This window comes from Oncorhynchus kisutch, linkage group LG17, assembly GCF_002021735.2.
Source record: "Oncorhynchus kisutch isolate 150728-3 linkage group LG17, Okis_V2, whole genome shotgun sequence".
In the NCBI taxonomy this organism is placed as follows: domain Eukaryota; kingdom Metazoa; phylum Chordata; class Actinopteri; order Salmoniformes; family Salmonidae; genus Oncorhynchus; species Oncorhynchus kisutch.
This window is the reverse complement of record NC_034190.2, coordinates 74,553,395-74,578,227: the sequence shown is the minus strand read 5'-3', so window position 1 is coordinate 74,578,227 and position 24,833 is coordinate 74,553,395. Positions and strand designations below refer to the sequence as shown.

Sequence of the window (24,833 nt, the reverse complement as noted above, 5' to 3'; positions counted from 1 at the left end):
TAGCATCTGTGAATGGCTTGAATTGTGGGGAGACTTTCCAACAGCGAGCTTACTAACCATGTTTTGTCTCTCTCCCTGTAGTTAGTAGATTGTAATGGGCTAATGTGCTGCAGGTCTAACTGTTACAGGATAGGTACTGTTTGGTGTAGCCCAGACAATTAATTAATTTGGTGATACATGTTTGGCCGAATCGAGAATGAAGATAGTATCTTCTAAAATGTCTGTGACCAGTTGCAGGAGGTTCGTTTGAATTTGGAAAATGCTCCGTTATTAAAATAAAAACATGTTTTGCTCCATGAAGGAATCCAATGATGTGTGTGACGCCATGATGAAATAGACAAGATAGCGACGTACACATCTTTGGATTCCTTCATGGAGCAAAACATTTTTTTATTTTTTATAACTGAGCATTTTCTAAATGAAAAGGAACCACCTGCAACTGGACACAGACATCTGCGAGCTATTCTCTGTCTGATGCTTCCTCTCTGTATGATGGTCCTGCCATCACCAGGGAATGGGCTCACTAAGCTTCCAGTGGTTGGACTGGTTGGTATCTCTGAATAAGAAAAAGCCACATGATTGCAGTCACAAACATGTGCTTTACCTTGATATCAATATGCATTATACACACAACAGTGATAACAAGAACAGAATGCCAGAGTCACTTGGTCTGTGTTTGTTAGATATTCAGGGAAACAGAGGAAAGAGACCGTTGGGTGAAGATGAATGAGCTGGCTTCTGAAAACTGGAGCCTGGTGAGAAACAAAATGGTGGAAAGAGAGAGAGAAAGATATTGAGAGGAGAGAGATGGAAGGAAGGAGAGAGAGGGAAGGAAAGAGGGTGGAGGGGAGAATGAATGGAAAGTGAGATTTTTATATATACAGTGCCTTGCGAAAGTATTCGGCCCCCTTGAACTTTGCAACCTTTTGCCACATTTCAGGCTTCAAACATAAAGATATAAAACTGTATTTTTTTGTGAAGAATCAACAACAAGTGGGACACAATCATGAAGTGGAACGACATTTATTGGATATTTCAAACTTTTTTAACAAATCAAAAACTGAAAAATTGGGCGTGCAAAATTATTCAGCCCCTTTACTTTCAGTAAAGTCTCTCCAGAAGTTCAGTGAGGATCTCTGAATGATCCAATGTTGACCTAAATGACTAATGATGATAAATACAATCCACCTGTGTGTAATCAAGTCTCCGTATAAATGCACCTGCACTGTGATAGTCTCAGAGGTCCGTTAAAAGCGCAGAGAGCATCATGAAGAACAAGGAACACACCAGGCAGGTCCGAGATACTGTTGTGAAGAAGTTTAAAGCCGGATTTGGATACAAAAGGATTTCCCAAGCTTTAAACATCCCAAGGAGCACTGTGCAAGCGATAATATTGAAATGGAAGGAGTATCAGACCACTGCAAATCTACCAAGACCTGGCCGTCCCTCTAAACTTTCAGCTCATACAAGGAGAAGACTGATCAGAGATGCAGCCAAGAGGCCCATGATCACTCTGGATGAACTGCAGAGATCTACAGCTGAGGTGGGAGACTCTGTCCATAGGACAACAATCAGTTGTATATTGCACAAATCTGGCCTTTATGGAAGAGTGGCAAGAAGAAAGCCATTTCTTAAAGATATCCATAAAAAGTGTCGTTTAAAGTTTGCCACAAGCCACCTGGGAGACACACCGAACATGTGGAAGAAGGTGCTCTGGTCAGATGAAAACAAAATTGAACTTTTTGGCAACAATGCAAAACGTTATGTTTGGCGTTAAAGCAACACAGCTCATCACCCTGAACACAACGTCCCCACTGTCAAACATGGTGGTGGCAGCATCATGGTTTGGGCCTGCTTTTCTTCAGCAGGGACAGGGAAGATGGTTAAAATTCATGGGAAGATGGATGGAGCCAAATACAGGACCATTCTGGAAGAAAACCTGATGGAGTCTGCAAAAGACCTGAGACTGAGACGGAGATGTGTCTTCCAACAAGACAATGATCCAAAACATAAAGCAAAATCTACAATGGAATGGTTCAAAAATAAACATATCCAGGTGTTAGAATGGCCAAGTCAAAGTCCAGACCTGAATCCAATCGAGAATCTGTGGAAAGAACTGAAAACTGCTGTTCACAAATGCTCTCCATCCAACCTCACTGAGCTCGAGCTGTTTTGCAAGGAGGAATGGGAAAAAATTTCAGTCTCTCGATGTGCAAAACTGATAGAGACATACCCCAAGCGACTTACAGCTGTAATCGCAGCAAAAGGTGGCGCTACAAAGTATTAACTTAAGGTGGCTGAATAATTTTGCATGCCCAATTTTTCAGTTTTTGATTTGTTAAAAAAGTTTGAAATATCCAATAAATGTCGTTCCACTTCATGATTGTGTCCCACTTGTTGTTGATTCTTCACAAAAAAATACAGTTTTATATCTTTATGTTTGAAGCCTGAAATGTGGCAAAAGGTAGCAAAGTTCAAGGGGGCCGAATACTTTCGCAAGGCACTGTATATATATATATATATATGAGATGGGGAGGCAGGAGAGAGGGGGGAGGCGAGAGAGAATGAAGAAGAGTGAGAAAGGGTGGGAAGGAGAGAGCGAGAGACAGACAGAGGGGAGGTGAGAGTGGGGGAGGTGAGCGAGAGGGAGGGGGGAAGCAAGAGAGAGGGAGGCGAGAGAGAGGGGGGAGGTGTGAGAGAGTGACAGAGGGGAGGAGAGAGAGCAGGGAGGGCACAGGGAGGTGAGAGAGAGGGGGAGGTGAGAGTGAATGAAGGAGAACAAGAAAGGGTGGGGAGAGAGAGCGAGAGAGAGAGCGATAAAGGTTGGGAAGTAGAGAGAAGGAGGGAATAATTCAGAGAGAGAGTTGGGGCAGTAGAGAAGGAAAGGGAGTGAGGCCTGCTATTTTACAGCTGTCTGGAAGATATGGCTCACATGAAGCTGCCCAACCCTACAGGAAACCCAGAGCCCAGGGGAAAAGGAAAGACAAACAAGACCAATGGCATGAAGAGGGAGGGGGGGGTGGAGTGAGAGAGAGGGAGGGAGGTGGGGGTGGAGGAAGAGAGGGCGGGATAATCAGACAGAGGAATATAGGGAGCTACGGTTGGGTAGTTAGGTTTATACTGTGGTTTTTGCAGAGTAGATCAAATCACTGCATGAAATTTGTTTTTGAGTAGGGGAGAGCTTTAACAAGTGTACAGTTTTGTGTACCATTACTGAGATGAAAATATGCTATGTTTAAAAAAGGCAATAAAACAGGAATGCATGTTGATAAGCAACATCTACTATACAGTGGGGCAAAAAAGTATTTAGTCAGCCACCAATTGTGCAAGTTCTCCCACTTAAAAATATGAGAGAGGCCTGTAATTTTCATCATAGGTACACTTCAACTATGACAGACAAAATGAGAAAAAAAATCCAGAAAATCACATTGTAGGATTTTTAAGGAATTTAATTGCAAATTATGGTGGAAAATAAGTATTTGGTCACCTACAAAAAAGCAAGATTTCTGGCTCTCACAGACCTGTAACTTCTTCTTTAATTTCCATGGCTGAGCAGCCACACACAAGCCTAAGATCACTATGCAATGCCAAGCCAGCCAAGCCAAGCGTCGGCTGGCAGTCCGACGGACAAATATGGGTTTGGTGGATATCAGGAGAACGCTAACTGCCCAAATGCATAGTGCCAAAGTGTCATGTTTGGTGGAGGAGGAATAATGGTCTGGGGCTGTTTTTCATAGTTCCAGTGGAGGGAAATCTATAGTAACATTGTAGAATAATAGTCAATACATAAAAACTATGAAATAACAAATATGGAATCATGCAGTAACCAAAAAAGTGTTCAACAAATCTAAATATATTTTATATTTGAGATTCTTCAAAGTAGCCACATTTTGCCTTGATTACAGTTTTGAACACTCTTGGCATTCTCTCAAACAAGTTAACCTGAAATGCTTTTCCAACAGTCTCGAAGGAGTTCCCACATATGATGAGCACTTGTTGGTTGCTTTTCCTTCACTCTGCTGTCCAACTCATCCCAAACCATCTCAATTGGGTTGAGGTCGGGTGATTGTGGAGGCCAGGTCATCTGATGCAGCGCTCCATCACTCTCCTTCTTGGTCAAATAATATTGACTGACCTTCATGTCTTAAAGTAATGATGGACTGTTGTTTCTCTTTGCTTATTTGAGTTGTTCTTGCCATAATATGGACTTGGTCTTTTACCAAATAGGGCTATCTTCTGTATACCACCTCTACCTTGTCACAACACAACTGATTGACTCAATTGCATTCAGAAGGAAAGAAATTCCACAAATTAACCTATAACAAGGCTCACCTGTTAATTTAAATTTATTCCAGGTGACTACCTCATGAAGCTGGTTGAGAAAATACCAAGAGTGTTCACAGCTGTCATCAAGGCAAATGGTGGCTATTTGAAGAATGTCAAATAGAAAATATATTTTGATTTGTTTAACACCTTTTTGGTTAGTATATGATATGTTATTTCATAGTTTAGAATTCTTCACTATTATTCTACAATGTAGAAAATAGTAAAAATAAAGAAAAACCCTTGAATGAGTTGGTGTTCTAAAACTTTTGACTGGTACTGTATGCTACTATAGAGAGCAGTAAGGTCTACTGTGTATATGGTCTTTAGATAGCAGTAAGGTCTACTGTATAAACACTGCTCAAAAAAATAAAGGGAACACTAAAATAACACATCCTAGATCTGAATGAAATAAATATTCTTATTAAATCGTTTTTTCTTTACATAGTTGAGTGTGCTGACAACAAAATCACACAAAAATTATCAATGGAAATCAAATTTATCAACCCATGTAAGTCTGATTTGGAGTCACACTCAAAATTAAAGTGGAAAACCACACTACAGGCTGATCCAACTTTGATGTAATGCCCTTAAAACAAGTCAAAATGAGGCTCAGTAGTGTGTGTGGCCTCCACGTGCCTGTTTGACCTCCCTACAATGCCTGGGCATGCTCCTGATGAGGTGGCGGATGGTCTCCTGAGGGATCTCCTCCCAGACCTGGACTAAAGCATCCGCCAACTCCTGGACAGTCTGTGTTGCAACGTGGCGTTGGTGGATGGAGCGAGACATGATGTCCCAGATGTGCTCAATTGGATTCAGGTCTGGGGAACGGGCAGGCCAGTCCATAGCATCAATGCCTTCCTCTTGCAGGAACAGCTGACACACTCCAGCCACATGAGGTCTAGCATTGTCTTGCATTAGGAGGAACTCAGGGCCAACCGCACCAGCATATGGTCTCACAAGGGGTCTGAGGATCTCATCTCGGTACCTAATGGCAGTCAGGCTACCTCTGGCGAGCACTTGGAGGGCTGTGGCGGCCCCCCAAAGAAATGCCATGCTGGAGGATGTTGCAGGCAGCAGCACATTCTCCACGGCGTCTCCAGACTCTGTCACGTCTGTCACGTGCTCAGTGTGAACCTGCTTTCATCTGTGAAGAGCACAGGGCGCCAGAGGCGAATTTGCCAATCTTGGTGTTCTCTGGCAAATGCCAAACGTCCTGCACGGTGTTGGGCTGTAAGCACAACCCCCACCTGTGGATGTCGGGCCCTCATACCACCCTCATGGAGTCTGTTTCTGACTGTTTGAGCAGACACATGCACATTTGTGGCCTGCTGGAGGTCATTTTGCAGGGCTCTGGCAGTGCTCCTCCTGCTCATCCTTGCACAAAGGCGGAGGTAGCGGTCCTGCTGCTGGGTTGTTGCCCTCCTACGGCCCACTCCACGTCTCCTGATGTACTGGCCTGTCTCCTGGTAGCGCCTCCATGCTCTAGACACTACGCTGACAGACACTGCAAACCTTCTTGCCACAGCTCGCATTGATGTCCCATCCTGGATGAGCTGCACTACCTGAGCCACTTGTGTGGGTTGTAGACTCCGTCTCATGCTACCACTAGAGTGAAAGCACCGTCAGCATTCAAAAGTGACCAAAACATCAGCCAGGAAGCATAGGAACTGAGAAGTGGTCTGTGGTCAACACCTGCAGAACCACTCCTTTATTGGGGGGTGTCTTGCTAATTGTCTATAATTTCCACCTGTTGTCTATACCATTAGCATAACAGCATGTGAAATTTATTGTCAATCAGTGTTGCTTCCTAAGTGGACAGTTTGATTTCACAGAAGTGTGATTGACTTGGAGTTACATTGTGTTGTTTAAGTGTTCCCTTAATTTTTTTGAGCAGTGTATGTTAATATAGAGAGCAGTAAGGTCTACTGTATATATGTTAATATAGAGAGCCGTAAGGTCTACTGTATATATGTTAATATAGAGACCAGTAAGGTCTATTGTGTATATGTTAATATAGAGAGCGGTAAGGTCTACTGTATATACAGTATGTTCTATAGAGAGCAGTAAGGTCTACTGTATATATGTTTATAGAGAGCAGTAATGTCTACTGTATATATGTTAATATAGAGAGCAGTAAGGTCTACTGTGTAAATGTTACTATAGAGAGCTTGGTGATACAGGGAAGACCCTGAATAAAAGTCATGAAATGAATGATGAAGTGAAAACCACAGGAAACAGGGCTCACAGCTTATCAGGAGAAAGCACAGCCCTCTCCCCCAATGTGTAGCTGACATAACTCACTAACTTGCCAGTTTCTCCATGCGAGGTAAAGCGCTCTGAGCTCTGATGGGGTAATCCTTACTTGTGCAATGGAGAGATGTCTGTCTACTATTGCATTCAGCTGGGAGGTCTGACTCTGTAGCTATATAATGTGGAGAGAGGGAGGTTGGAGGGGCAGGAGACTCAGCCATGTGTGAGAGAGCAGAGTACAGTGTCCAGTGTAGCACAGCGCCCATGGTCAGCTGGAGCCAGGCCAGAGCCAGTCAGCCACCAAAAGAAGCGCTCTGCGGGGGCTAGGGCAGAACTCCCAGAGCTGGGTTCAAACAGTATTTGTTTTCATCCAAATAATTTGAATGCGTGATTGCACATACCAATTCTGTGCCAGATGTGCACTTATGAGACTTCCATTGGTTCCATTGCACCAGGCCAGCCTAATTAAGCACAGAAAAAGTATTTAAAATACTGTTTGAACCCAGCTCTGGGGGTTCTGCCTCCCGCAGAGCGCTTCTTTTGGTGGCTGACTGGCTCTGGCCGGGCTCCAGCTGACCATTGGCGCTGGACACTGTACTCTGCTCACACTGTACTCTGTCCTAGCTTATAAACAGGAACAGGAGTCTCACGTTGTCACGGTTGTCGTAAGAACGGGACCAAGGCGCAGCGGAGATTGAGTTTCACATAATCATTCCAAAGTGAAACATAAGCCAAAACAATAAATCGAATAAACGAACAACGGAACATGACTACGTGGTGCACATGCACAAACGCAAAATAATATCCCACAAACACAGGTGGGAAAAATAGCTACTTAAATAGGATCCCCAATTAGACACAACGATTACCAGCTGTCTCTAATTGGGAATCATACAAAACACCAACATAGAAAATATAAACTAGAATACCCCTAGTCACGCCCTGACCTACTACACCATAGAGAAACAAGGGCTCTCTATGGTCAGGACGTGACACACATAGGTGTTCCTTTTGTCCAGGTGGGAAAGGGTAGTGTGGAGTGCAATAGAGATTGCATCATCTGTGGATCTGTTGGTGCGGTATGCAAATTGGAGTGGGTCTAGGGTTTCTGGGGTATTGTTATGTTATGGATATGTTATGCCAAAGAATAATGTAACTGATGGCATCCTGCATAGATCAGGAAATGTAATGTCAAATAGTAATGTTACATTGGAGGTCAAATGTGCTATAAAACACATTTACAGTATGGTTGAGAATGTTCTTTAGTCAATTCTCTAGAGTTGTTTGGAATTGTAGACACTAGGTTCATTCAATCAAACCACCATTGTAGTATATGCAGAATAGGATATTTTAGTAACATATTTAAAATATATGTGTGTGTATATATATATATATATATATATATATGTATATATATATATACACACATACCAAATGCCTGTATACAGTTGGAGGAAAGTCTACATAAAAAGACAAGGGGGGCTGTACTTCCTGTTCTGTCTGGCTCTGTTAGCACAGTGCACGTTGAGAAACAATGAGAGGTTTGTTTCACAAGGATATCAACACCTGGGTTATCACACTCTCTCAAATGCTCTCAGGGACTATCACACTACTACCACTTGTTCTATTCTTCATAGATTCACTATATCAATCCTACAATAACATCATCAGCTATATGGATTTTCAAAAAACCTGTCTCCTTCTTAACAGGTATGATGTTCATTTACTGTAGTAAAATCGGTGCTGAGAGAGAGCAAGAGTAGCCCTTACTCCTTTAGTTAATGTGTTGCTATACCCTTCAGTGGCACTCGGACAGCTATGCTAGGTAGATAGAGGAGCAGTAGGACCCAGAGACGAGGCTCTGCTCTGGCTGTTGTGTTGCCCAGAAAGAGTGTGGTTGTGGATCTCAGCCAGCCAGGGTTGCTTCTACAGCACATAACAACACAGCCAAGGCAAGGAGCGATATCAGGTACCAGAACAGCACAGCCAAGGCAAGGGGAGAGATATCAAGTTTCAGAACAGCACAGCCAAGGCAATGAGAGAGATATCAAGTTTCAGAACAGCACAGCCAAGGCAATGAGAGAGATATCAAGTTTCAGAACAGCACAGCCAAGGCAATGAGAGTGATATCAAGTTTCAGAACAGCACAGCCAAGGCAAGGAGAGTGATATCAAGTTTCAGAACAGCACAGCCAAGGCAAGGGGAGAGAGATCAAGTTTCAGAACAGCACAGCCAAGGCAATGAGAGTGATATCAAGTTTCAGAACAGCACATCCAAGGCAAGGGGAGAGAGATCAAGTTTCAGAACAGCACAGCCAAGGCAAGGAGAGAGATATCAAGTTTCAGAACAGCACAGCCAAGGCAAGGAGAGAATGATCGTGTTTCAGAACAGCACAGCCAAGGCAAGGAGAGAGGTACCAGAATAGCACAGCCAAGGCAAGGAGAGAGGTACCAGAATAGCACAGCCAAGGCAAGGCAAGGAGAAAGATACCAGGTAACAGCACAGCCAAGGCAAGGAGAGAGATACCATGTACCAGAACAGCACAGCCAAGGCAAGGCAAGGAGAACATGCACATGTCTAGAGAGATGCAGGGAGCTGATAGCACCCTGATGCAGTGTTGGCTCAGAAACAGGGGAGATGGTATAGCTAGGTCTACAGTACCAAGAGTTAGTAGACAGCAATCCAACTACAACAAACTAATGATCAATCATGCATTTTTTACAAGCTAGGTCTACAATATTCATTACTAGACAGCAATAGCTATATGCCCTATGTTCCTCTGTATAGCTACTGTAGGTCTGCAACGTTACTAGACAGCAATGTACAGACCCTATATGTTCCTCCTGAAATGTAGATGGTTAAGTAAACATGTCTGTGGATTATTGTTAAAAGTAGTCTTTGTGCATAGAGTTCTACAGTTTGTTAAACTTTGAAATCAATGTTTTTTGTTTGGTATACTTTTTAAAGTGAAAAATCTAAGTGGCAGCGTACTTCCATTACCATGGAATTGCAATGAGTAAGATGAGTTAGTTATACAGCAATGTCTGGTTGCTCAGCAACAGAGGGAAATCGTATGAGTTTATTTATATTCACAACTAAACAGTGTGTCATTGCTCATCTACAATTTCCATTCAGGACATGCAGTCCTGTGATTCTGTCTGAATCACAGGACTGCATGTCTGTTCATTTTTAGCACAACAACACTCCAATTCACTGTGTTCTCCATCTTGACATGACAGGTTTATGATGCACCTCATAGACATTGATGGAGTGATGTTGGATTTTATACAACGGGTGGGTCTAATCCTGAATGCTGATTGGTTAAAACCGCATTCCAGTAGAATGTGGGATTCCGTAAGAGAATTAGTCCCCTGGTTCTACTCTCTACCACATTCCACCTCTCAAAACATTTATCTCCACAGATCGATTTGTTCAATTCACATACCGTAATGACTTCGAACTAGATTACAACCCAAAGCCAGTATGATACTTCAATCCTATTAACGCTGCTAACATGATATGATGATAGTAATGAAAAAAATGGTCTGTAGAGTAGAAGCTTTGTTTGGTCCCTAGAAACCCTGACCATCCATCCACCTTTGTGTTTTACAGGTATGGGAAAATTGTGTCCACAAAAGCCATCCTGGACAAGACCACTAACACATGCAAAGGTGAGGAGAGGTGTTTTGTGACAAACACCCACACTGCACCTACATGTCGCTGTATGTCACACAAAGCTCGAACGTCCCAGAGAGCGCCTGTCTGTTTATTCTCAGCATGTGTGTCATGATGTAGCCAGAACACCACTCTGGACAGTGGGAGCATTGGTTACATAACTCCACATCTGACCACGGTAGAGTTTTTCTGTTCTTCAACATGATCCCAAACCTGCCTGCTGTTTGACCTCCTTTCAAAGCGTACTGTACATTACCTGGGTACATCACAGTAGTGCTCCCAGAAGTTGATGTCCGGCATAAGATAAGATAGTACTTTAAAGGGCCAGGAGATTTTCATTATCGTGACCCTTCACCTGTCCAGGAACAACTCTGGGCACTAACTACAGTCTAATTAGTGCCTGAAGTTTTCACAAAACTCCTGCCCCTAGACTGTTGCCACATTGTGTATTTCTCAGTGTCACAAATCAAAGTATGTCTGTCTTTGTTTGCAGGCTATGGCTTTGTAGACTTTGACAGTCCGTCAGCGGCACAGAAAGCAGTGACAGCACTGAAGGCTGGTGGAGTCCAGGCTCAGATGGCTAAGGTAAGAAGTCTCCTCCTCCCTAACTCATCTCCTGCCTATGAGTGTTTGTGTGTGAGGACTTTTGTATGTATGTATGTGTGTGTGCACCGAGTGGTGTGTGTCTTAGAGAGGTGCTCGGGTAGTGTGTCCCAGGCAGGCAGCTACTGCTTCCTCAGCACCCTGTACAAAGGGCTAGCCTGTTCTCCTTGGTGGTGAGGCAGGAGGCTGCGTCACTGTCTGAGCAGCTTTCTCCCCCAGCCTTCCCAGCCCAGTCACCAGGGCCCAGCCATGAGCCTCGGCCCACCGGCCAGCCCCTCGGCACAATCTCAAACCACACATTTGGCAACCATAAACTCTCACACACAGCTCCAACCTGCGCCTCAGTGCCACATCATCAACAACACACACCAAACACACACTTTAAAACCACACACATACTGTTCCAACCATCACCATCACCGTCATACGCCAAACCCCACAGAGAAGCTTGGGCTGGATCACTGACATTCACAAAAGGGTTCTCACTAGCGTTGCAAAATTGCGGGAACTTCAATACATTCACAGATTTTCCAGAAATCCTGATTTGCGGATACCGGATGTTCTCCTTGTTCCGGCATTCCTATTTTGCAACCATAGTTCTCGCATACCGAATAAATCACATGTATTATTTCAGTATGTTTGCCTGGCATTCATTAGGAGGTTTACAACCTCATTGTTCATTAGGAGGTTTACAACCTCATTGTTCATTGGGAGGTTTACAACCTCATTGTTCATTGGGAGGTTTACAACCTCATTGTTCATTGGGAGGTTTACAACCTCATTGTTCATTGGGAGGTTTACAACCTCATTGTTCATTGGGAGGTTTACAACCTCATTGTTCATTAGGAGGTTTGCAACCTCATTGTTCATTGGGAGGTTTACAACCTCTGTTCATTGGGAGGTTTACAACCTCATTGTTCATTGGGAGGTTTACAACCTCATTGTTCATTGGGAGGTTTACAACCTCATTGTTCATTAGGAGGTTTACAACCTCATTGTTCATTGGGAGGTTTACAACCTCATTGTTCATTGGGAGGTTTACAACCTCATTGTTCATTAGGAGGTTTGCAACCTCATTGTTCATTGGGAGGTTTACAACCTCATTGTTCATTGGGAGGTTTACAACCTCATTGTTCATTGGGAGGTTTACAACCTCATTGTTCATTGGGAGGTTTACAACCTCATTGTTCATTGGGAGGTTTACAACCTCATTGTTCATTGGGAGGTTTACAACCTCAATGTTCATTGGGAGATTTACAACCTCATTGTTCATTGGGAGGTTTACAACCTCATTGTTCATTGGGAGGTTTACAACCTCATTGTTCATTGGGAGGTTTACAACCTCATTGTTCATTGGGAGGTTTACAACCTCATTGTTCATTGGGAGGTTTACAACCTCATTGTTCATTGGGAGGTTTACAACCTCATTGTTCATTGGGAGGTTTACAACCTAGTGAGTGATTTATTTTTATGTTTACTTTTTACCCCTTTTTCTCACCAATTACGTGGTATCCAATTGGCAGTTAGTCTTGTCCCATCGCTGCAACTCCCGTATGGACTTGAGAGAGGCGAAGGTCGAGAGCCGTGCGTCCTCTGAAACACGACCCTGCCAAGCCGCCCTGCTGCTTGACACACTACTCGCTTAACCCGGAAGCCAGCCGCACCAATTTGTTGGAGGAAACACAACGTACACCTGGCGACCATGTCAGCGTGCATGCAAACCCTCCCCTAACCCGGATGACGCTGGGCCAAATGTGCGCCGCCTCATGATTCTCCCAATCGTGGCCGGGTGCGACACAGGCTGGGATCGAATCCTCGGTCTGTAGTGACGCCTCTAACACTGCGATGCAGTGCCTTAGACCACTGTGCCACTGGGGAGGCGCTCGTGAGTCATTTCTGGTGAAATTATCCTCTGCTTTGTTCTGATCCTGTGGGCTGTGTGTGTGTGTGTGTGTGTGTGTGTGTGTGTGTGTGTGTGTGTGTGTGTGTGTGTGTGTGTGTGTGTGTGTGTGTGTGTGTGTGTGTGTGTGTGTGTGTGTGTGTGTGTGTGTGTGTGTGTTCCTCGTGGGCTGTGTGTGTGTGTTCCTCGTGGGCTGTGTGTGTGTGTGTGTTCCTCGTGGGCTGTGTGTGTGTGTGTGTCCCTCGTGGGCTGTGTGTGTGTGTTCCTCGTGGGCTGTGTGTGTGTGTTCCTCGTGGGCTGTGTGTGTGTGTTCCACGTGGGTTGTGTGTGTGAGTGTGTCCGCCTGTGTTCCTCGTTGAGAGGAATCACCTTCAATACAGGTCACAGTGATTAAACTATACATAATTCATGATGTAGATTAATCTGAAATGCATTTTATAGTGTTTTATTCACATCAACACACTAATGAATATGCAAAACCGTTATGGTTGAGATTCAGATACGCTATCATACGGCTATCTTACTTTGCTGTTATTCCAATTCAGGTAGTTTGGGCAGGCAGGTAGCATACGGAGTAGAAGTGGAAATCACTTGAATTAATCAAAAGCATAATTCAGGTATTTCAAGAAAAACTCTGTTTTTCCGAAGACTTCTTGACTCTTCGAGATTCAGATGGCATTTGTCATAGCTGAAGAGCTTTGGGCCAGTAACCATCATTTTACTGATATATGCAAGCCAGAAGAGCATATGAATTCAAGGTCAGGATTATGCATGTGACTGACACTTTTTGTCATGCCCTGATCAGATCCCCATTGGGAATAGGATGGTGTGTGGAGCCATATAAATTAATCAGAATGATTTCCAAAAGTCTGTAGATCTCTGTCCAAATCTGAAGATATCTGTCCAAAGATCACACAATCATTGTCGAGAATAGCTGTGGAGACTCAGAGCCCATTGCATAGCAATTATACTGTGATATGATATTACCTGACATACGCATGAACCCTCTGTCCTGTTAACACAGCTAGTCTAACACAATGGACTTGTTTTCTCTCTCCTCAGTGACTGGCTGTCTAATAACGTGTTGAGGATAGGGATAGGGGGGGCAGAGAGAGAGGGAGTGAGAAAGAACCCTCTCCAGTGAGGTCAGATGAAGTCCAGCCAGACTGTCTTTCTCTAGATCTCCACTTCATCCCCCTCTTTTACCTCTACCCTGCTTCTATCTTCCCATTTCCCTCCTTCAGCTCCCATTTATCACCCACGTAGGAACCACACAGATAATATCTCACAATTGTTTCTGCCAGATATCTGATATAATTTTCTCAAGTATAGAAAGGCAACTGAATGCTGTAGCCTAGCCCTGCCTCAGGTGTGTATGCTGTTAAAGGCCTCTCACTCTTTTTCATCTCTCTGTCTGTAATCCAGCAACAAAAACAAGACCCTATGCACTAACCTGTACATCTCCAATCTGCCTGTGTCTATGGACGAGCAGATTTAACCCTGTTCCCCCCTCCCTTTCTCTCTCCGTCCCCCCACAGCAACAGGACCCCACTAACCTGTACATCTCCAACCTGCCTGTGTCTATGGACGAGCAGATTTAACCCTGTCCCCCCCTCCCTTTCTCTCTCCGTCCCCCCACAGCAACAGGACCCCACTAACCTGTACATCTCCAATCTGCCTGTGTCTATGGACGAGCAGATTTAACCCTGTTCCCCCCTCCCTTTCTCTCTCCGTCCCCCCACAGCAACAGGACCCCACTAACCTGTACATCTCCAACCTGCCTGTGTCTATGGACGAGCAGATTTAACCCTGTTCCCCCCTCCCTTTCTCTCTCCGTCCCCCCACAGCAACAGGACCCCACTAACCTGTACATCTCCAATCTGCCTGTGTCTATGGACGAGCAGATTTAACCCTGTTCCCCCCTCCCTTTCTCTCTCCGTCCCCCCACAGCAACAGGACCCCACTAACCTGTACATCTCCAACCTGCCTGTGTCTTTGGATGAGCAGATTTAACCCTGTTCCCCCCTCCCTTTCTCTCTCCGTCCCCCCACAGCAACAGGAGCAGGACCCCACTAACCTGTACATCTCCAACCTGCCTGTGTCTTTGGATGAGCAGATTTAACCCTGTTCCCCCCTCCCTTTCTCTCTCTGTCCCCCCACAGCAACAGGAGCAGGACCCCACTAACCTGTACATCTCCAACCTGCCTGTGTCTTTGGATGAGCAGGAGCTGGAGAATATGCTGAAGCCCTTCAGTCAGGTCATCTCTACACGCATCCTTAGAGACGCCAATGGCACCAGCAGAGGAGTGGGCTTTGCCAGGTAAAGAATTTCACAGCTATGTAGGAGAAGCATAAAAAGACTCTCTCATGCTGAGTAATGCGTACCTCCATATTTAAACAGTGACAAATGCAATGTTATGGGTTCATATGCCTTGTCAACGCGTGGCCACCCTCAGCGGGGTCGATGAAACCGGAAGCACCCGGTTTAGGGCAAAAGCATAGAGGAAGAGGCGAAGCCTGAGAACCTAATGCTTCCGGTTTCTGTAGACCCCACTCAGATGTTTCTTTACGCCTGCTTCGTCAGGTTAAGGCATAGCTGGCTTGCCAGGTGAACTCAACTATCTGCTGGACCCTCTGCTGGTCATTGGCGATAGTACATCACATCCTCCTTTAAATCACACTTTCTTTTCAGGATGGAGTCAACAGAGAAATGTGAGACTATCATTCAACATTTCAACGGCAAATATATCAAGACTCCACCTGGAGTTCCAGGTGAGACATCTCTATCTGAACAGGTGTTATTTTTATCAGACACTTCTGTATGAAGCTAAGGAGCAGGTCAGGAGTAACAGAAAGGCTCTTCCACAGTATCTGGATTCACTGTCCTATTTAAATAAACAATATACACACAGAATAGCCCCTTCAGTGTTCCACAGTCACTCAACCCTCTTCCTCTCCTCCCCAACACAGTGCCCTCGGAACCCCTGTTATGTAAGTTTGCAGACGGAGGACAGAAGAAGAGACAGAGCCAGGGAAAGTACCTGCAGCATGGCCGTCCCTGGACAAGAGATGGAGAAACGGTGAGTTCTCATTGAGACAGTAAACAGTCTGCTATGGTCCCCGTAGCCTCTCATTGAGACAGTAAACAGTCTGCTATGGTCCCTGTAGCCTCTCATTGAGACAGTAAACAGTCTGCTATGGTCCCCGTAGCCTCTCATTGAGACAGTAAACAGTCTGCTATGGTCCCTGTAGCCTCTCATTGAGACAGTAAACAGTCTGCTATGGTCCCCGTAGCCTCTCATTGAGACAGTAAACAGTCTGCTATGGTCCCCGTAGCCTCTCATTGAGACAGTAAACAGTCTGCTATGGTCCCCGTAGCCTCTCATTGAGACAGTAAACAGTCTGCTATGGTCCCCGTAGCCTCTCATTGAGACAGTAAACAGTCTGCTATGGTCCCCGTAGCCTCTCATTGAGACAGTAAACAGTCTGCTATGGTCCCCGTAGCCTCTCATTGGAACAGTAAACAGTCTGCTATGGTCCCCGTAGCCTCTCATTGAGACAGTAAACAGTCTGCTAGGGTCCCCGTAGCCTCTCATTGAGACAGTAAACAGTCTGCTATCGTCCCCGTAGCCTCTCATTGAGACAGTAAACAGTCTGCTATCGTCCCCGTAGCCTCTCATTTTATCAAGCTATTCAGGTCGTTTTATCAAGGCTGTTCAGGTCATTTTATCAAGGCTGTTCAGGTCATTTTATCAAGGCTGTTCAGGTCATTTTATCAAGGCTGTTCAGGTCATTTTAACAAGGCTGTTCAGGACATTTTATCAAGGCTATTCAGGACATTTTATCAAGGCTATTCAGGTCATTTTATCAAGGCTGTTCAGGTCATTTTATCAAGGCTGTTCAGGTCATTTTAACAAGGCTGTTCAGGTCATTTTATCAAGGCTGTTCAGGTCATTTTATCAAGGCTGTTCAGGTCATTTTCTACTCTATCAAGTACAATAATGTTAAAGCTAAAATGTCTGTCTTGTTCCAACTTCTATCTGGTTTGGTATTTCTCAGTCAAATGCAGGGGCTCCCAAGTGGCACAGCAGTCTAAGGCACTGCATTGCAGTGCTAGAGGTGTCACCCTGATTTGATCCCATAGGGTGGCGCACAATTGGCCCATCGTCGTCCGGGTTAGGGGAGGGTTTGGCCTGGGTAGGCCATCATCGTAATTAAGAATTTGTTCTTAACTAACTTGCCTAGTTAAATAAAGGTTAAAGAAAATAAAAAATATAATGTAATAATGTATGTGTGCTTACTGCATGTATCTGTTTGACCACAGGGAGGAATGACACTGACCTATGACCCCACCACAGCCTTACAGAATGGGTGAGTTCAGATACTCCACTAAACCTCACAGAGATAATCCTAGACATATGTACTGCAGGGGAAGCAGTATGTGTTGGATACTGATGGGTTTCTTCTCTCTGTCTGTGTGTGTCTCCAGGTTCTACTCAGCTCCCTACAGTATGGCCCCTAACAGAATGATCACTCAGACCTCCCTCCCCCCCTACATGCACTCTCCTGTTAATACCTACCAGGTCAGGACAGTCTGTTGTATCTCTCCTGTTAATACCTACCAGGTCAGGACAGTCTGTTGTATCTCTCCTGTTAATACCTACCAGGTCAGGACAGTCTGTTGTATCTCTCCTGTTAATACCTACCAGGTCAGGACAGTCTGTTATATCTCTCCTGTTAATACCTACCAGGTCAGGACAGTCTGTTGTATCTCTCCTGTTAATACCTACCAGGTCAGGACAGTCTGTTGTATCTCTCCTGTTAATACCTACCAGGTCAGGACAGTCTGTTATATCTCTCCTGTTAATACCTACCAGGTCAGGACAGTCTGTTGTATCTCTCCTGTTAATACCTACCAGGTCAGGACAGTCTGTTATATCTCTCCTGTTAATACCTACCAGGTCAGGACAGTCTGTTGTATCTCTCCTGTAAATACTGTATCTACCAGGTCAGGACAGTCTGTTGTATCTCTCCTGTTAATACCTACCAGGTCAGGACAGTCTGTTGTATCTCTCCTGTTAATACCTACCAGGTCAGGACAGTCTGTTGTATCTCTCCTGTTAATACCTACCAGGTCAGGACAGTCTGTTGTATCTCTCCTGTTAATACCTACCAGGTCAGGACAGTCTGTTATATCTCTCCTGTTAATACCTACCAGGTCAGGACAGACTGTTGTATCTCTCCTGTTAATACCTACCAGGTCAGGACAGTCTGTTATATCTCTCCTGTTAATACCTACCAGGTCAGGACAGTCTGTTGTATCTCTCCTGTTAATACCTACCAGGACAGTCTGTTGTATCTCTCCTGTTAATACCTACCAGGTCAGGACAGTCTGTTGTATCTCTCCTGTTAATACCTACCAGGTCAGGACAGTCTGTTGTATCTCTCCTGTTAATACCTACCAGGTCAGGACAGTCTGTTGTATCTCTCCTGTAAATACTGTATCTACCAGGTCAGTACACTGTCAGTTGTCCCATGTGTCTCAGTTGGTAGAGCATGGTGCTTTCAATGCCAGGGTTGTGGGTTTGATTCCCACGGGGGACCAGTACAAAGTATGTAAATGTATGGACTCACTACTGTAAGTTGCTCTGGATAAGAGCGTCTGCTAAATGAATAAAATGTGTATGTATTTCCTCTATAAATACGTAAAAGCTCAGTACACCGTCTGTTTTGGGGGAGGGAAGCAGCTAACTTCATGTAATCTTACACATTTTTACATGGGTCTGGGTCAAAGAGAAAAATGTGCTGTTTTATAGCAAATCTCATGCTATTCTACACTTTTTACCTGAGGTAGAGAGAAAATGTTGTTTTAACCTAATTTCCTGCTATTCTACACATTTTTACACGAGACTGAGAGAAAATGTTGTTTTAACCTAATTTCCTGCTATTCAACAAATTTTTACATGAGACTGAGAGAAAATGTAGCATTTGTAAAGCTAATTAAAGCTTAAATATAGGTGTGTTGACTGTGATAAAGGCACTGGATCATGAACTGTCTTGTTTGCTAAATGAACAACTGAAGTAGTCAGTGGCATGGTGCAGATAGCAATAGAAGCACAGTGACATATGTCTCAGTGTGGTCATATTAGTGGCTATTATGGGTGTGGCTTTCAGTTAGTTATTTTTGGCAACCAATCCAGTGAAAGTGAATGTCATTCCAGTTCAACTGTTCTGTTATATTTAATCATATCTGACCAACCCAGTGCCCTGCTTGCTAGGAATCGGTCTGATGGTGTTTGCATGTTTAGGTAAAACACTGACAAATAAAAAGCATAAAAAATGCTCAATCTGATTGGGTGGGCCTGGCTCCCCAGTGGTGGGTGTGGCTATGCCCCTGACACAGTCTATTGTATTTCTCCTGTAAATACCTACCTGGTCAGTACATGGTCTGTTGTATTTCTCCTGTAAATACCTACCTGGTCAGTACATGGTCTATTGTATTTCTCCTGTAAATACCTACCTGGTCAGTACATGGTCTATTGTATTTCTCCTGTAAATACCTACCTGGTCAGTACATGGTCTATTGTATTTCTCCTGTAAATACCTACCTGGTCAGTACATGGTCTGTTGTATTTCTCCTGTAAATACCTACATGGTCAGTACATGGTCTGTTGTATTTCTCCTGTAAATACCTACCTGGTCAGTACATGGTCTGTTGTATTTCTCCTGTAAATACCTACTTGGTCAGTACACTGTCTGTTGTATTTCTCCTGTAAATACCTACCTGGTCAGTACATGGTCTATTGTATTTCTCCTGTAAATACCTAACTGGTCTATTGTATTTCTCTTGTAAATACCTACTTGGTCAGTACACAGTCTGTTGTATTTCTCCTGTAAATACCTACCTGGTCAGTACATGGTCTGTTGTATTTCTCATGTAAATACCTAACTGGTCTATTGTATTTCTCTTGTAAATACCTACTTGGTCAGTACACAGTCTGTTGTATTTCTCCTGTAAATACCTACCTGGTCAGTACATGGTCTGTTGTATTTCTCCTGTAAATACCTACTTGGTCAGTACACAGTCTGTTGTATTTCTCCTGTAAATACCTACCTGGTCAGTACATGGTCTGTTGTATTTCTCCTGTAAATACCTACTTGGTCAGTACACAGTCTGTTGTATTGCTATGGATGTATTACTGTGTAAAGAGGATGTATTTCTTATTTTGAAAATCTGAAAAAATCAATCTTATGTTGTGTCTTCACTCTGCTGCAGATCCACAGTCCACAGTCCTGGATGCATCATCAGTCGTACCTCATGCAGACCTCAGTAAGTTGTACCCACCGCTACTGTTATTGTGGGTCTGTTACTGCCTATTAGTGAATCAGTGTGATCCGTCTCTGAGAGAGACACACCTGTTAAGGATAAACAAATGCTCTCTGTGATGTTTGAGCTGAGACACCTGTGTGTATGTGCATACATGCATTTCTGTTTGACTGTGTGTATGACAACTCTCTGTATGTGTCCTTAGGGCCAACTCCTGACACAGGGCATGGACCACACCATGTCCATCCAGCCCACCTCTATGATGGGGCCTCCCACACAGCAGCTCAGCCACCTCTCTATGGGCAGCAGTGGCACGGTCAGTCCCCACAGAACACAACTATAGACACATAGATGCATACATTGGACAAAGACATTGTGTTCGCAGTGTAATTCCTAATGCCAATTTCCATCCCCCCATAAAGACCCTTTTATTCAGACACATGAATAGATTCTAAAATGATTTACTTTCTAAGATGTTTCTCCTCTCTATTTTAGTATATGCCGGCAAACACATCAATGCAAGGGACCTACATCCCTCAGTACACCCAAGTGCCTCAAAGCAACGTTTCAGTCGAGGTAAGAAACGCCCTCCTACACAGTCACTTCACTGACGGTTCAATGATCAATTGATCCTCCTCACCTCTTCAATATATTAACAGGAACTTGCCGTCCTACAACAGGTTGCCCTGGAGACGCCCACAGAACACCCAGACTACTCCTACCAGCACAGCAAGTGAAGAGGAGACACTGGTAGGTTTACTAGAGTCTGTCTCCTGGGCAACCTGCCGCCCATACAGCTCAGCTCATAGTGACTCTGGGCAGTACACACCAGACAGACGGAGGAATACGGACCAGACTGTCACACTAAAGACAAAAGGATATTTTCAAATCAGAGGTTATGGTAAACTGTTGGACACGTGGAACATCTATTTTGATAACAGAACATGACTCTTTTGTCAAAGAAAGAGAAAAACACACCACACACACATTATCTTCTGTGCACGTATTAACAAATGATTTTTCACACTATTCTGGGGAGAATGAAAACCAGCAATATAAGTTACACCACCATGTGTCATTTTAGAGTCGTCCTTTAGTTTTAGTTTGACATTTTTTATATGCAGATTTTTTTTGGTCATGTTATTTTTAAGCTTTTCATCAGTTTGTTTTTGTTGCACAGATTCAAAAAGTAAATGATCAATGATTTGTTTCTTAATTTCACAATACCATTGTTGTTTTTGTTCACTTCACGCTGCTTGTTTTAATTATGTAATTGTTTGAAGAGAGAAGGCTGAACAAACTGCTCAAGTTACTTAGATGTGTGTCATCTGGTGGTATCACCTGTTTTCTCTCTAAAGGGACAAGTATTGCAGGAGAATGAAACATTATTGGAAGTGGTCTTACTGTTTTTAGCACTTGGGTCCCTAGTTAAAATGGTCACAATTTAAATAGATATTTAGAAAGAACGCTTAAGACAATCAAATATATAGAAATTATTATTTCCAGATTCTGGCTAATTATAATACAATTATACAGGGAAAATGAAAAATATACGCACAATAAAATTTGACAGAGTAATTTAGTTGTTGGTTATATTTTGTGAATGTATTGCTCCAATGCTACCCAACAACATAAATAAGTCTTTCAATTTGGTTTTAGTGGGTTAAGCTGCTACCGTTTAAACAGACCCAACGTTGTTCTTAGGAGTTCATATCATTGAGTGTTGAGCTAGTAGTTTAAAGAAGTAAATTAGAGATCCAAAAAGTATGGCCAGTACTGAGATACGTTGCCGTGTCTTTTTGATTCCAGCTTTCTCTCGGTCTGTTGATTCCTCTGTTTTTGTTTGTTTTGATTATGAGTGAAAATTTTGTTTATTTAAAGAAAGTTTTCTTGATTAAAAATTTTTTTTTTGTACTTTTAAGATTGATCAATGTTATTTTTGGTAGTGTGCATTGAGTAGGTACTTGTTTCTTTGGACAGTAGATTCAAGTAAAAAATACATATTTGTAGTCTTTTTCTTTTGAAATAGTGTCTACCATTACTGTCATTTGTGTTTTGGGTTGTGACTACAAGGAATACAGCTACGGCCGGAATTGTCATAGCAGCTTAGAACATTTTATCTAACCCTAACCCTTTTCCTAACCCTAACCTTAACCTGCCACGATAATGATCCTAACTTGCTTCGTAAATTCTCCTAACCTGATATGAAGAAGGCACTTCCAGTCATAGCAGTACTCCTGTTAGTGAGACTGTGTGTTTGTTTTTCTCCATCTCTGGTTTTATTTTCAATCACATGGAAAAGGCTTTAAATGTTTGAGATTTCCAATCCATCTGTGTCAACAGGTTTTGGCAATTTCACACTGGTGTGCTTACTGCTCATCAGTCCAAGATAATTATGTGTTATACCTCTTACAAATCATTTCTGAAATGTGTCTCAAATTGTAATCATTCAGTCAGTGGTTAGGGAATGCAGTGTCTGAAAAGTTATTACCTCCTAGAGCAATGTAGAACCTTGCACAATGTTAATGTGCAAGGTTCTGAGATGTTTTATGAGGTCACAACTTCCATGGTTCTCAAGGCGGCTCTCAGTCACAGCAGGTACTGTGTCCATATCCTCACTCTTCTGTCCTATGTTCAGAAACTAGGCCACCATCCAAGGTCAAACCTCTAATCCGACTGTTATTTCTCAAAATGGCCAGTGATCTATGCAATTAATTTATTGTCTACAATAATGCAATACTTATATTTCAGGTGACAACAATGGACTGTTTGTCAATAGTGACTTTTGAAACACAAAAGTATCATTCTGCTATCAGTGGCTTTCATTTGAGTTGAACTTAATCCAAAACCTCTAGTTGTACGACTATCAGCCTCATTGTTCATTTAATGACAGTGAGATGGCTGCATAAAAGGGAATGGTTCATGAGATTGGAGCAGATCCCTCAGCTATCTTGCAAAAGGCCTCACACCATCTAACAATGGGATACAGACGACCTTGTCCAGCCAGATAGGGTCCTTATTGTTGTTGGTTAAACAAATATTGGTAGATTTGTTTTGTTTGTTACCAAAGACGACTTCCGGTAGGCATTTGAACATTTCTTCTAAGTGATCAATGCTGTAGAATAAATCTGTCATTTGTTTTATCTTGTTCCTTTCCATTGATTTGTTGACACTAGTAATAATCTCTATGAATCATTAATTCATTTGTGGTAGGAAGTAAGAATCACAGAAATGCCTTAGATTTCATCAAGTGGGGATTTAAAGAGTGCTACACACTACATTATCTGGAAACATTCATCCATTGTCTGCAAATGTTTGATAAACAGGACTACTTTTCTTAGATTTGTAGTATCAGTTTTAGGAAACCACAGTTCAATGTTTGATACACTATCCGGCATATTTAGTTTCAGGCCGTCATCATTCCAGATTGTTGTTTCACTCAAATAAAATGTTCAGCCTTAGTTTGAAATGTCAAAATGCTCTTGCCCTTTTCCATAGTTCAGATATTCATTCAGGAGTGTCAGTGTCACTCCATGAAGAGCTGAGTAGCGTCTGCTGGTTTTCCTTTCAATTAAGACCTACAGTGCATTCGGAAAGTATTCAGACCGCTTCACTTTTCAGTGTTACATTACAGCCTTATTCTAAAATGGATTCATTAACATGTTTTCCTTATCTACACACAATACCCCATAATGACAAAGTGAATACAGATTTTTTTGAAGAAACATTTATTTACATAAGTATTCAGACACTTTGCTATGAGACTAAAAATTGAACTCAGGTGCATCCTGTTTCCATTGATTATCCTTTGTTTCTACAACCGGATTGGAGTCCATCTGTGGTAAATTCAATTGATTAGACATGATCTGGAAAGGCACGCACCTGTCTATATCAGGTCCCACAGTTGACAGTGCATGATAGAGCAAAAACCAAGCCACGAGGTCAAAGGAATTGTCTGTAGAGCTCCAAGACAGGATTGTGTCGAGGCACAGACCTGGGGAAGGGTACCAAAACATTTCTGCAGCATTGAAGGTCCCAAAGAACAGTGGCCTCCATCATTCTTAAAATGGAAGAAATTTGAAACCTGGCCAAACTGAACAATTGAGGGAGAAGGGCCTTAGTCAGGGAGGTGACCAAGAAACCGATGGTGTCTCGGACAGAGCTCCAGAGTTCCTCTGTGGAGATGAGAGAACCTTCCAGAAGGACAACCATGTCTGCAGCACTCCATCAATCAGGCCTTTATGGTAGAATGGCCAGACGGAAGCCACTCCTCATTAAAAGGCACATGACAGCCCGCTTGGAGTTTGCCAAAAGGCACCTAAAGGACTCTGTCCATCAGAAACAAGATTCTCTGGTCTGATGAAACCAAGATTGAACCCTTTGGCCTGAATGCCAAGCTTCACATCTGGAGGAACCCTGGCACCATCCCTACGGGGAAGCATGGTGGTGGCAGCATCATGCTTTGGGGATGTTTTTCAGCAGCAGGGACTGGGAGACTAGTCAGGGAAAGATGAACGTAGCAAAGTACATCCTAGTGGTTAGAGCGTTAGACTAGTAACCGGAAGGTTGCAAGTTCAAATCCCCGAGCTGACATGGTACAAATCTGTCGTTCTTCCCCTGAACAGGCAGTTAACCCACTGTTCCTAGGCCGTCATTGAAAATAAGAATTTGTTCTGAACTGACTTGCCTGTTAAATAAAGGTCAAATAGAGATCCTTGACGAAAACCTGCTCCTGAGTGCTCAGAACCTCAG

General features: G+C 43.3%; 1 protein-coding gene across 2 annotated transcripts in view; it reads left to right on the top strand.

The window, feature by feature from the left end:
- The window catches only part of LOC109878431 (RNA-binding motif, single-stranded-interacting protein 2), a 35,960-nt gene extending 12,418 nt beyond the window's left edge, over nucleotides 1-23,542 (top strand). The window contains exons 3-13 of one of the 2 annotated variants that reach the window (XM_020470661.2): nucleotides 10,189-10,247; nucleotides 10,745-10,836; nucleotides 14,917-15,074; nucleotides 15,447-15,526; nucleotides 15,725-15,834; nucleotides 17,079-17,125; nucleotides 17,244-17,337; nucleotides 20,031-20,084; nucleotides 20,287-20,397; nucleotides 20,577-20,657; nucleotides 20,762-23,542. In XM_020470661.2, the coding sequence (XP_020326250.1) occupies nucleotides 10,189-10,247; nucleotides 10,745-10,836; nucleotides 14,917-15,074; nucleotides 15,447-15,526; nucleotides 15,725-15,834; nucleotides 17,079-17,125; nucleotides 17,244-17,337; nucleotides 20,031-20,084; nucleotides 20,287-20,397; nucleotides 20,577-20,657; nucleotides 20,762-20,818 (943 nt within the window). In that variant the 3' untranslated portion in view covers nucleotides 20,819-23,542. Of the gene's footprint in view, nucleotides 1-10,188; nucleotides 10,248-10,744; nucleotides 10,837-14,916; nucleotides 15,075-15,446; nucleotides 15,527-15,724; nucleotides 15,835-17,078; nucleotides 17,126-17,243; nucleotides 17,338-20,030; nucleotides 20,085-20,286; nucleotides 20,398-20,576; nucleotides 20,658-20,740 lie in introns of both variants that reach the window. The other variant, XM_020470660.2, reaches the window with a different exon arrangement.
- Nucleotides 23,543-24,833: the final 1,291 nt, after the last annotated feature.